This window comes from Anser brachyrhynchus (genome assembly GCF_964034855.1).
Source record: "Anser brachyrhynchus genome assembly, chromosome: 20".
In the NCBI taxonomy this organism is placed as follows: domain Eukaryota; kingdom Metazoa; phylum Chordata; class Aves; order Anseriformes; family Anatidae; genus Anser; species Anser brachyrhynchus.
In genome coordinates, this window is record NC_137713.1 from 1,332,586 (window position 1) to 1,343,921 (window position 11,336).

The 11,336-nt window shown below is 37.6% G+C and overlaps 2 protein-coding genes across 13 annotated transcripts in view; both read left to right on the forward strand.

The window, feature by feature from the left end:
- Positions 1-6,983, forward strand: part of LYRM9 (LYR motif containing 9) — a 36,041-nt gene extending 29,058 nt beyond the window's left edge. For 7 of the 11 annotated variants that reach the window (XM_080562783.1, XM_080562779.1, XM_080562784.1 and 4 more), the window contains 4 exons: positions 3,578-3,718; positions 4,822-4,914; positions 6,119-6,164; positions 6,824-6,983. In XM_080562783.1, coding sequence (XP_080418909.1) covers positions 3,593-3,718; positions 4,822-4,914; positions 6,119-6,136 — 237 coding nt within the window. In that variant the 5' untranslated portion in view covers positions 3,578-3,592 and the 3' untranslated portion in view covers positions 6,137-6,164; positions 6,824-6,983. Of the gene's footprint in view, positions 1-2,272; positions 2,336-3,577; positions 3,719-4,821; positions 4,915-6,118; positions 6,165-6,823 lie in introns of all 11 variants that reach the window. The other 4 variants (XM_080562777.1, XM_080562780.1, XM_080562782.1 and 1 more) reach the window with 1 other exon arrangement.
- Positions 6,951-11,336, forward strand: part of NOS2 (nitric oxide synthase 2) — a 38,004-nt gene continuing 33,618 nt past the window's right edge. For both annotated transcript variants that reach the window (XM_080562763.1, XM_080562761.1), the window contains exons 1-2: positions 6,951-6,983; positions 8,306-8,409. The gene's annotated coding sequence lies outside the window, so the exon portion shown is untranslated. The remainder of the gene's footprint in view (positions 6,984-8,305; positions 8,410-11,336) is intronic.

An 11,336-nucleotide genomic window follows, 5' to 3' on the forward strand; every position in this document is an offset into this window, starting at 1 on the left:
CTTTATCTTTGTTACGTGTCAGTTGTGAGAGGAGAGGATAACTGGCAGAAGGTAAAGATTATGAGGACAGAATCCAAGAGCCAAATAATTAAGGTTTTCTTACCCACAAGACATCATGATATTACACCCAACCATAGTGAGGGAGAGGGGTTTGAAAATTAACTCCAGTTAGCATCTGCTTCTGAGTGACCTGTAACTAAAAAAAAAAAAAAAAAGGAAATACCACGTCTTGCATTTTGTCCATGGAATCTCTCCTAAGTGGTGTAACCATTTCAGTCCCGGAGATCTGTATTCTAGAATCCAGTAATACCACCCAAATCAAAGTTACCATCTTAAATGTCAAATTCAGCCTGCCTTTTGTCTCTTTGGTGTGCGTTACTTCTGACACCTGGTGGGGCACACCCAGCACAGGACTTCTCATTGCCGCATTTGGCATTGGCATCACCCATCTCTCTGCCTGGGGAACGTTCCCTGTCTCCTCTCTTTCCCAGATCCCCCGAGTGACAGTGCTTTCCCTAGGGTTAATTAAGGGAGTGTCCAAGCTGAGCCTCCTGCAGGCCATTGGCAAGCCGCGTTGCATTAGCTATGAAGGGAAGTTACCCCAGCCATTACAGTGGCTTACAGATCAGGGGATTCAACTGTCTTTTTTTAAGTGCTTTTTTTTTCTGATGTTAATAGTAGGGTCATGGTAAACAGCACTATACATTTACCTTTCATCTCTCTGCAATCAAAAAATCATATGGCATATTGGTATCAAAGGCCAGTCTGGGGTTTTTAAGGGGAAAAAAAAAAAAAGCCTGTAGCCTAGGTTTCCAACTCTTAAGGGTGTTTTTCACTAGAGGGTTAATCATTGTGTTCTATTGTATATCTTTAAATTAGTTTTAATAAGTTACGTCACATGATTTACATCAGCTCATGAGGTAGTAACTCTGTAAAGTACTCCCCTGAAACAGTCGTCTTTTTTCTTGAAGGCTAGAAAAAGGTTTTCTTTCTGAAGTGTCATCAGAGCCTTTCTTTGGGGCTTCCATAGCACCCATCATTAGCCATGACTCACTATTTTTCAAGGACCTGCAGAAACAGTGTTATAAAACTTCCCTGTTGATAGCAGCTAAGCAGGTGGTGAGCTATACTGTGCGCTCTATTAGGCTCCACAAAAACATGTTCGTATTACTGTCACCTCCTCCCCATTCCCATCCCACCTGTTTGGCTCATCTGCTTCATTCTGCCTCATCTTATGACTTGTCATTAGTCTGCCTTGTAAATTCTTTGTGGCAGAAACTTTTTCTTTAGACATATATGTATGTGTGTATAGAGAGGGGGAGTACCTACCACGATCAAGCCCAAGTTCTTTGCTGAAGAGTATGGGCCCGATCCCAATACAGAAAATAACGCTAATATTGCAAGGCTTTTTCTTATGCATCTTTTGTTGACAAGAAGCTCTGCCACAGGAACAGCTCTGTCTCATTTTACAGGATGTTTCCTTTTTTTGAACCTACCTACCTTTTGTCTAATTATGGTAGCATGAATTTCACCCAGTCTTCCCCTAATGAGCAGAAGCAGCAATGCCATGAGTTGCTCAGCTATAACCTTGTACTGTGGCTTGGTGCCATGAGTAATGCAACATTGTAGAGGCCCACCCTTCAAGAATAGAGCACATAATGTGTTTTTCTCATAGAATTGTTTAATTTTCTTCACACAGAAGAATCATACATAACCAGCATGAGTGTACACTAAAACCAGGGTATGAGTAGAACACACAGAAGAAACTCCCGGGGCCAGAGCACTGATCATATGTTTTTCTCTCTCCCCTTTTATCATAGAATCATTCAGGTTGGAAAAGACCTCTAAAATCATCTAGTCCAACCTTTAACCTAATATTACTTGCTGTTTTAATTTTAATTTACTGGCCCTGTTTTTATTGTTGTAAAATTACTTTACACTTTTATTACTGTTTTTAATAAAATTCAGTGGATATCTTGATTTGTGTTCTTTGTTTTCAACAGTTAAAAACCGTGACAATGGCTCCACTACCCAATGCTGAATTAGTTCAGAATTCTTTGCAATTACTTGCTTTTCAAATGTGCTTTGCAGTGAAGGTGCTATATCAGAGCTGACTGATGCTCGGGAGTTAAGTACATCAGCTCTGAGCACTGCAAGGTCAGCAGAATATTTTGTTGTCTTAAGAAGAAAACTAGTATTTATTTCTTTATGGCTGTGAAATTTACATATTGGTCAATTCAGAGACATAATTTTTTGCTTTATTTCTGTCCAGATCTGCATGGCTGATGCCTGGCATTTTGCTTACGTTACTCAGGGGAAGTGAGCAGAGCAGCTGGTATGTATGTGCCTATTGGGCAAGTCTGGAAATTCCGGACATCTTGCAGCCCAGCAAGACTTAGAGATTTCTGGAGGTCTTGACCTAACATTTTCAAATTCCATTGAATACAACATTGTAGGCAGTAAAAGAACATATGTAGGGATATTCAGATTCGTGTGTAACGGTCCCATGCATTAGCTTTAGAAATTCCATCGAAGAAGGCCTATGCCTTGTACTATCTCTCACTTGTTACTGCAATTCTTCTTGTGTTTAAATCGAGCATTGCTCCTGTCTGGGTACTCCTGGGCAGGCAGTGAGAAAGCAGAGCTGTGGCTGCACGGGTGGGATGCTTGGGCTGTTAGTTTGGAGGTGTTGAACCTGGTAGCCAGTGCAGTCTGTGAGATGTAATTAACTTCAGGTAAAAAAACATAAATGTCTCATCTGGAGCCTCAGCAGCCCATGCATGAGATGCTTATTGTGTTATTCTACTTGGAACTAAATTTGGCCAAAGAAATTACTTAAACGAAGAAAACAGAAAAAAAAATCCAAGTGATAAGTATGTATCATAACGGGTGCTAAAATAATGGCTTACACCTACTTCTTTATTTAGTTACTTATGTATTATCTTTATTCTTAAGAGTAATGATGTAAAAGTGCTTTTTTCCAAATGTTAATTTAGTTCTCTGCAGATGGTAACCATCTGTTAAATGACAAGTCATTTACAGTATTTGATTAGCACTTCATATAGCTTGGATGGACTTACTGTTACAATGTGTAAGTATAGTTATTGAGGTGAAACTTGCTAGATTTGTTCTTTTCCTGTTGCTGTTCCAAAAATGAAAAATTTCAAAGCTAATGTTAAGCCACAAACCTCAGGCTCATACAAGTAAACAGATCTCTTGGGGGCTGCCAATACTCTTTTGTTTACTGTAGTGTTTTTTTTTCTTCTTAAGTAAAAAAAAAAAAAGTATTAAATTGCAATGCAGCTTAATATTACTATTTTAAAGTGATTTTCTCTGCATGAACTGCACACTGTTTTTTCTAGTTTGATCGCTGACAAATAACCACAATTTGTCCATAAACTAAGCAAGTTCTGATGTATTTCATGTTGTTTTCTTCTAAAGATTTTTTTCAAGTTATGCTGCTAAATTTTAATGTACTGGCCCTGTTTTTATTGTTGTAAAATTACTTTACACTTTTATTACTGTTTTTTAATAAAATTCAGTAGATATCTTGATTTGTGTTCTTTGTTTTCAACAGCTAAAAAACGTGACAATGGCTCCACTACCCAATGCTGAATTAGTTCAGAACTCTTTGCAATTATATCGTTACCTGCTTCGATGCTGTAAGCAACTTCCCGAAGAGAATATTCGTCAGCATTACAGACATGCAATCAGGCAGGTGAGAAACATATTTCTTTTCATTGGTGGAATTCAGAGTTGTGTGGTAGTTTCTTTTTTGTTTATTTTCCCCCTACAGTTTGGACCAGCTTCTTAAAACTTTGGGCATGTAAAATTTTCTGTAAGCTTGAAACCTTTGTGGATTCAAAGGGTTATGCTGGGAGTGTGTGAAGGTGCATTTCCTTTTGTCTGCTTTGAGTCTGAAACCTTCAATTTTTCCTTTGCTTTCATCTCTACTTCTTGTGTTAGTTCAGAGTGAACAACAATTCCTTATTCACCTAAACACATCTTTTATGGTAACACTTGCTAGTTCCTTGTCTGTTACTTTTTTTTTTTCAGGACGGGTAAATCTCATCTAACTGTTTATATGGAAGTCATTTCATGCCTTTGATGTCCTGTGTCATTTGTAGTTTTACTGTACCAGACAACTTCAAGGAAACTTCACTATTCAGCATTTTACTTAGGTGCTGTTGAATTCAGTAGGATGTGAGATGCTTATTAAATTTGGTCATGTACTTTGCATTTCCACATAATGAAAGGTATCCTAGAATCATAGAATGGCTTGGGTTGGAAGGGACCTTAAAGATCACCTAGTTCCAACCCCCCTGCCATAGGCAGGGATGCCACCCGCTAGATCAGGTTGGCCAAGGCCCCATCCAGCCTCGTCTTGAACACCTCCAGGGATGGGGCATCCACAGCCTCTCTGGGCAACCTGTGCCAGTGCCTCACCACCCTCTGAGTGAAGAATTTCCTCTTAATGAAGAATTTCCTCTTAAATCCTAAATTCTTGAGGTTCCTCCTAAATTCCTGAGATACCTTTACCTCCTAAAGGTACCTCAATTGTTGTCCTGAATTGAAGTTCTCAATAGTCTGTGATCATCTTCTTGGTATTTTTGCTGATGGTGTTTGAAAGGAATAAAATACTTAATATGAAATTGCATTTACTAAGCCTTGTTATGGAAATAGCATAGTCAGGTGCTATGATGTATATTTTTACCTTTTCAGATAAAAAGTATGTGTGTACCAAATTTTCTTTAGCATTTAAAAGGGATCCTTATTTTGACAATTGTTGGTCGTCAGTGTAACACTGATCAAATGTTGCAGAGTTTCAAAGTTCATGCGGATGAAGACAATCCTGAAAGGATCCAGCAAATTATCAAGAGAGCCATTGAAGATGCCGACTGGGTCATGAATAAAGTAAGTGCATCAGATTGTTGAAGTTTTGCTCTGACTTAGTTCAAATCAAAGAATAAAACATTGCAAAGTGAGTTAGGAACAGCAAACTGTTCTACTGTCCTGGACATTGAAGCACCTGAGTGAAAGGCAATAACCTAGCTGCTAGGGGTTTATGAATTTGATGGTTCTTGTTTAAAAATTCTTCTTTGTCAATATAAATTTAAGTGTATGTTTTAGAACCAATGATGCTTTAAATTGATCTCTGTATAATTTTTTTTTGTTTCCTTTAAAAATTATATTAAATTTCAGCAGTGGTGACTAATAAGTTTATCACAGAGGAACAACACAAGTCACAGTTCATTGTTACACACTGGCTTTTTTCCTAACAGGAATCTGTCCTCTGTTGATCAGTTTACATAAATTCCCTGAATGCTCTTTTCTCGGGTCTTACCTGTGACTGCATGGATCAGGGTTAGACAACATAGTGGCAAAATTGTGGTTATCAGTTCACTCATGCCGCAGTTATCACCAAGTGGAAATGCCTCTACTGTCACATCACTGAAATGTATCACTCAAACTGTCAGTGCCACAAGGTCCATGTCAAAATATTATACTAGCAGAGGAGAAGTAGATTGACAAACTGGATTCTTAAATAAAAGAATGCCATTGGACATCTGAGAGTTGCATGGACTTTGGATTTCTCAGAGTATAATGAAACAAGTCAAAAATTTAGCTTGCTCTAAGTGTCTGTGACTTAATTTACTAAATGACTGCTAAATCCCTATCTCTGCTAGTCCATGAAATCCAAATAAGAATTGTTACAGGAGCAAGCACAGATTAGTCATAGATTATAAATTTATAGCAGTAGCTAAATCCCAGCAGTTACAGTCTAGTAAATAACTGTCTGTGCCTGAATCTGATTTTGTTCTCCCTACAATTATGAAAAGCCTCATCCTGATTCTGCAGCAGATTATATTGTACTTAGTTATATTGCCAGTTTTCCAATGGTGCAAGATGAGGATCCAATTCGGTGTCCATCAAAAAGCAAATGGCTCCATTATTTTATATCGCAGAGGGAAAGCCTATCGCATCTCAATCTAAATTAAAGGAAACTGAGACAATTTTGTGTAGATCATGAATAGGATTGTAAATTCTTGTCGTTATAAATCATTAATTTTAGTTATGTATTTTTTCCCACTTTTTTTTTCTTTCTTTTTCATTGCAGTATAAAAAACAGAAGTAGAAGAAGGATGAAGACAGGAATGTCATTGGTAAACATCCTTAGAGGACTTGCAGTCAAGTAAGTCCAGTGCTATGTTATTGTCTGCTATTTTCCTTTATATAATGCAAATAAAATAATATTTCTGAAGTTATTTGAGATAGTAGATAAAATGATACAGTCTAGGTTCAAAGTATTTAGCATGCATAATCACAAACCTTAGCATAAAGCTCAAACTTCCCTAAGATTTGCATAGCACAGAACACTTCTTGGGAAAACTTACTGAGCGTGACAATATAATGCAGTACAAGTCATTAACAAACAATAAATAGTGCTCTGTCTTTTGTTCATATCTGGTGAATTAGAGTCTCATCTGAAAGAATTTAACCAGTATCTGAGCATAAAGGTCTGTCCTGAGAGCCTGCAAACTTGTGAAATGCTCGTTTAGGTTCAGAGCAAATTTCTATTTCCTTGATTATGGATTAGATTATACTGTTAGTTAGGCCTGGAGAAAGGCATAGCCTACTCAGTGGAGAACGTTCCCCTGAGGATTTTAAGCCCATCTAAAATTTGAACTACAGTATTTACACTCCTGTTGATAGCAAGGCTGATTTAGTCTCATCTCTTGCTTTTCCTTGCTTATGGATATCTTCATTCTACTTTGTAGGTTTGCACTTGAACTGATTTCTGTCTTTTCGTATTTAAATATAGGTGCCTGCCCCCTGTGACCCTAGGCTCTAAAATCCCATGAAAACAGATGCCATTCAGACGGGTTCTGTGCACTCCATGGATCACTGGAAATACGTAGTCTTGTGCAGATATAAAGGCTTTCACAGCTTTTTGCAATGTGTAATAAATGGCATTTAAAAACGTGAGTCTGTGTCCTTTTTAAGAAGACCATCTTTTTGCTGCCTTAATAGATTTCCACCAGGAAAAACTCAAAAGAAACACTAGGTATCTTAACTAAAATTAATTTAGGGGTGAAAGTTTCCTTTTGAAGCATTAGCTGTAGTTTTGAAGCTTTTAGCTGTACTTGGAGCTTTCTGCCTCCAGGTGGCAGTGCATGCTGCTATGCATACCTGAAGTCCTAAGCGTTTGGGGGTTGGATTTGTTTGCTTTTACTGTTTCTGAATTGTTGAGCTTCTTCACCTGCCAAAAAGGAACTCAGGTGCTAAGCCAGATCTGTTCTGGGCAGATTTTATTTTTTCATGCAGCCATGAAAGAAACAAAATTCCAGCTCCAAGTAGTTAAGCAGAATTTCAGACAAGTGCTATAAAAGAAATGAAGGCCATATGTGAAAGTTTATACAATAAAGTACTGTATCAGAAATTTTCCCTTGTATTTGCTCATCCTAGGCCCTACTCTTCAAACATTCCTTCACTTGTTATTCTTTTCTCTGCCATCCCTGCTATTGTCCTCTCTCTAGTCCTTCATCTTTTCACCTCATCTTATACACCTTCAGCTTCTGTAGCTTTTGTCCCAGATCTTCTTTAATTCTGGTCTTTCTCGTCTGGTCCCCTTCCACAGTTCTTTCTCCTTCACAAATCCCTTTCTGATAATTTGTAGAAGCATTAGAAGATACTAAGGTATTTTTCTGGGGCCACCCTTCTACTTAATTTCAAATAATAAAGCACGAAGGTAATAGAGTATCTCAAGAAAATAGGAACAAGCTTTTCTTCATATGGGCAAAATTACTTATCTTTCTGTGTAAATTTTTGGAAAGTGCATCTGTTTTAGTTTATCCTTCCAAAATAATTTGATGCAAGGTACAACACAGAAAATTTCAGCCATGGCATTTGGAAAGGAATATACAGTATGAAACCAAACACTAATAAAAAAGCTCAAACAGATTTGATGATAAACATATGAATGTGCTACCTTTAATCAAGAGCAAAAAAACAGCTGACCCGTGCTGTATTCCAATTCTATTATATATATTCTGTCATAGTGTGGAGATGCACCGACAGCTTTATATTGTTGCAATAGTGAAAACATTAAGACCCAGTAGCAGTAGCAGTGTATGGAAACATGGTAGTTTCCTGAACTTTAAGTGTAGTGTGCTCAACAACACTCCGTTGCTTTCATTATCTAGCTTTATGTAGTGAGAAGCATATTGATTTGCTTAGTTACTTAATAAGATAATTGCATGTGTTTATATCATTCTTACATGCATGTTATTTAATTTGTCGATAGTTCAACAGGGAATACACCATGGAGCTGGAAGATGCAACTATGGCATGTCTGCAGCTCCAAATGTCTGAGGTGCCAGCTGAGAGATGGGAACATCAGACCCAGAGGTATGAGAGCTCTAACTGGTATGGCAGGACCAGGATGTGTGAATTTTAGTCTTTGGCAACTGGTAGAGCGTGCAGTTCTTTGTAGGGTGAAGAGGGGGAACACAGTTGCTGAGGCAGGAGACATGACTAAATGTTTTGACAGTAGTGATTCAGGGCATGATGAGATGCCTGAGTCATTTTCTTTTATACAAACATAATCTCATTTTCAAAATAAAAAACCTTTTAATAGAATGGGAATATGATGTAAAGATAACTTTATTTACTCTGTTACAGAACAGTTAATTTCCTTGGTAGTGGGGAAATGATGCAAACAATTTTTTACTTCCTTGTGATAGTGAAAGTAACCCTGCTTTCTGTCTAAGACAGACATGTTTCTCTGATGACTGGACATTCATCTGCATAGCTGAAGCTTTCCTCCTTTCAACACACAAAACACATTCTGTTCTTCAGCAGCATAATTTGGGATGAAAGATGTTGTTTTAGCCTAAATATAGATGACAATCTGAACTCTAAAACAGGATTTAAGCGGAGATTCAATACTTTAGACCAAAATTATTATCCGCAAAAACCTCTACTCAGAAGTCATTTGATCCTGGATGTGCCCAAATTTACCTGTCACTCTCCTGTTTGACCTGAGAGTTTGTGCAGTAAATAGAGTTCTCTTCATCAACTCTGTGCCTTTCTGCCACCCAGCCTTGCTGAGACTGAAGGACTGTTCTCTGTTTCACCAATGTCTTAATTTGGTGTTAATCCCACTGTGCATTAACTGTCAATTATTACTGTGCATTATCTGTCAATCACTGTAACAGGGCCCAGTGTGGGAAAGACTTGTACAGTCATAGGCATAACTTGATTTCTGCTGCTCACATGGGAATACTTAATTGGTAAACCTCCTCGAGGGCTCTGATGGCAGTTGCAAAAAAGCTATCAACCCCCAATAGATTGGTGTATTCATGTTTCCCCATTAATCATTTAGAATTTTTGAAAATAAAGATGTTGGGTGCAAAATAAGTAATATAGGATAAAAGACTGTGTTGAATCAACAGTTGAATGAGTAGTGTAAACTTTTATCACTTTGCAATACTTTTTGTCACTTTTTATCACTTTGCAATACCGGTTAGCGAATATAATACAAAGGATAATGTCAGTAAAAAGGGATAGGCGTATTCCATTTACAAGTTCCTTATTTCAGTAAAAAGAAACCAAAATCTATTTCTGTAACTGTACATCATGCCAGTTCTGGTAAGTAAAGGATGGTTGATAGGTATATGAAATAATTGGATAACTAATGGCTCGCCAGGAGGTCATGTCAAAGCCTCAGGTTTTGTTGGCCCCAGTGATAGGTATTAACAAAGTAAATATTCAGTTACCAATGCTGCTTTCAGTATGGAATGTTATCACTGGCCATTCATCAGCCCGAGAGTTTTTATTGTGTTTACAAATTAACAGCTACATTCTGGAAACAACAGTTTTGCAGCTTGTTACTGTAAGACCTTAGGTCAATAACTTCTCCTAAGTACTCCTATACAAGTTTCCTTAAGTAGCTTTAACTGTACAAAGGTTGTGCATGGGCAACTCTGTCAGTTAAGCTATAGATAGGGTTTCACAGGAGACTTGTCCAAAACAAACATTAAAATAAAGGAAAAGACAGTTGAGAGACTTCTGCTTAATAGGTTGGGTAAATTACTTTTAATTTTTGAAGTATGGAGAAAGATTATTTGCATCCCATTTCAGCTGTGGAAAATGAGAAACAATTTCTAAGTCGTTAGCTCCAGGTTATAGACTTATCAAAATGGAGTCTGAGGCTAGAACCAAATCTGGTGCTTTATTTTCTGTATGTGTAAACAATGGGAACATAAAACTGGAATTTTATGGAAATGACTCATGCAGTACAAATATGGAAGTGACAAGTCTGGAAAGACTGGAACAATGACAATTCACTAGGGAGTTAGTTGATGCATTTTGTTTAGTGTATAGGTTCTTGCTCTTAAACCTGCAAATGTGTTAAGGGGTCGACTTCTGTTATTACCAGCCTCAGAGCCTCATGTAGAAGCTTTCTGTTTAGTAAAAATCTTTCTTTTTTTAATTTGCTCATATCAGGTTTTGCTATTTGCAATTAGGTTTGTTAATGTGTGGCTTATCTAAAATACAGGAAAGCATTCTGCACTTGCCATTCGTAAAGAGATGTATATTTATCTGATCACACTGTTATGCCAGAGATGTTACTGATTTCAGTTTATTCTCGCCACTGAAAGTCATTTGAGCCTTGTGGATACTGAGTAAATACTTCCATCCCAAGCCAGGCTTTGCTTAACATCATTTGTCAATAACTGAGTATTCTTTAAATCATTCTTTGAACTCTAGCACTTTGTAAACTTTTCATTTGCTTTGTTATGTCACAGATGTAGTTTTTTGTTTAGAGACACATGAGCTTAGAAATATAATGCTAAACAAAAACATCTTGTCTGTGGTGTTTGGCTTATTTTCAAATGTCATGAGGAAATGGTCCTTACTGTGATAGTATAAAGAGCAAGTGTACACACTATTTCTGAGAGAAATAATATTCACTGTGATCTTTGCTAAGGGTAATAGTTCCTTATTTGTAGGTAGCTTTTAACTTGGCGCAACAAAGGGTGCCTTCGCAAAAAGCTGTGATTAGATGCAAACTGAACAAGTATCTCAGTGGCTGAGTCTTAGATGCTCAGTATCTCTTTGAAATACAGATAACATTCATTATCAGAGTCCTTGTCTTCTAAACTGTAAGCAGTAATCTTTATATGCCCCACAATGTAATGTCACTTGGTATTACAAAATCACAGAATGGCCGAGGTTGGAAGGGACCTCTGAAGATCATCTAGTCCAACCCCCCCGCCGAGCAGGATCACCTAGAGCACCTTGTGCAGGATGGCATCCAGACGGGTTTTGAA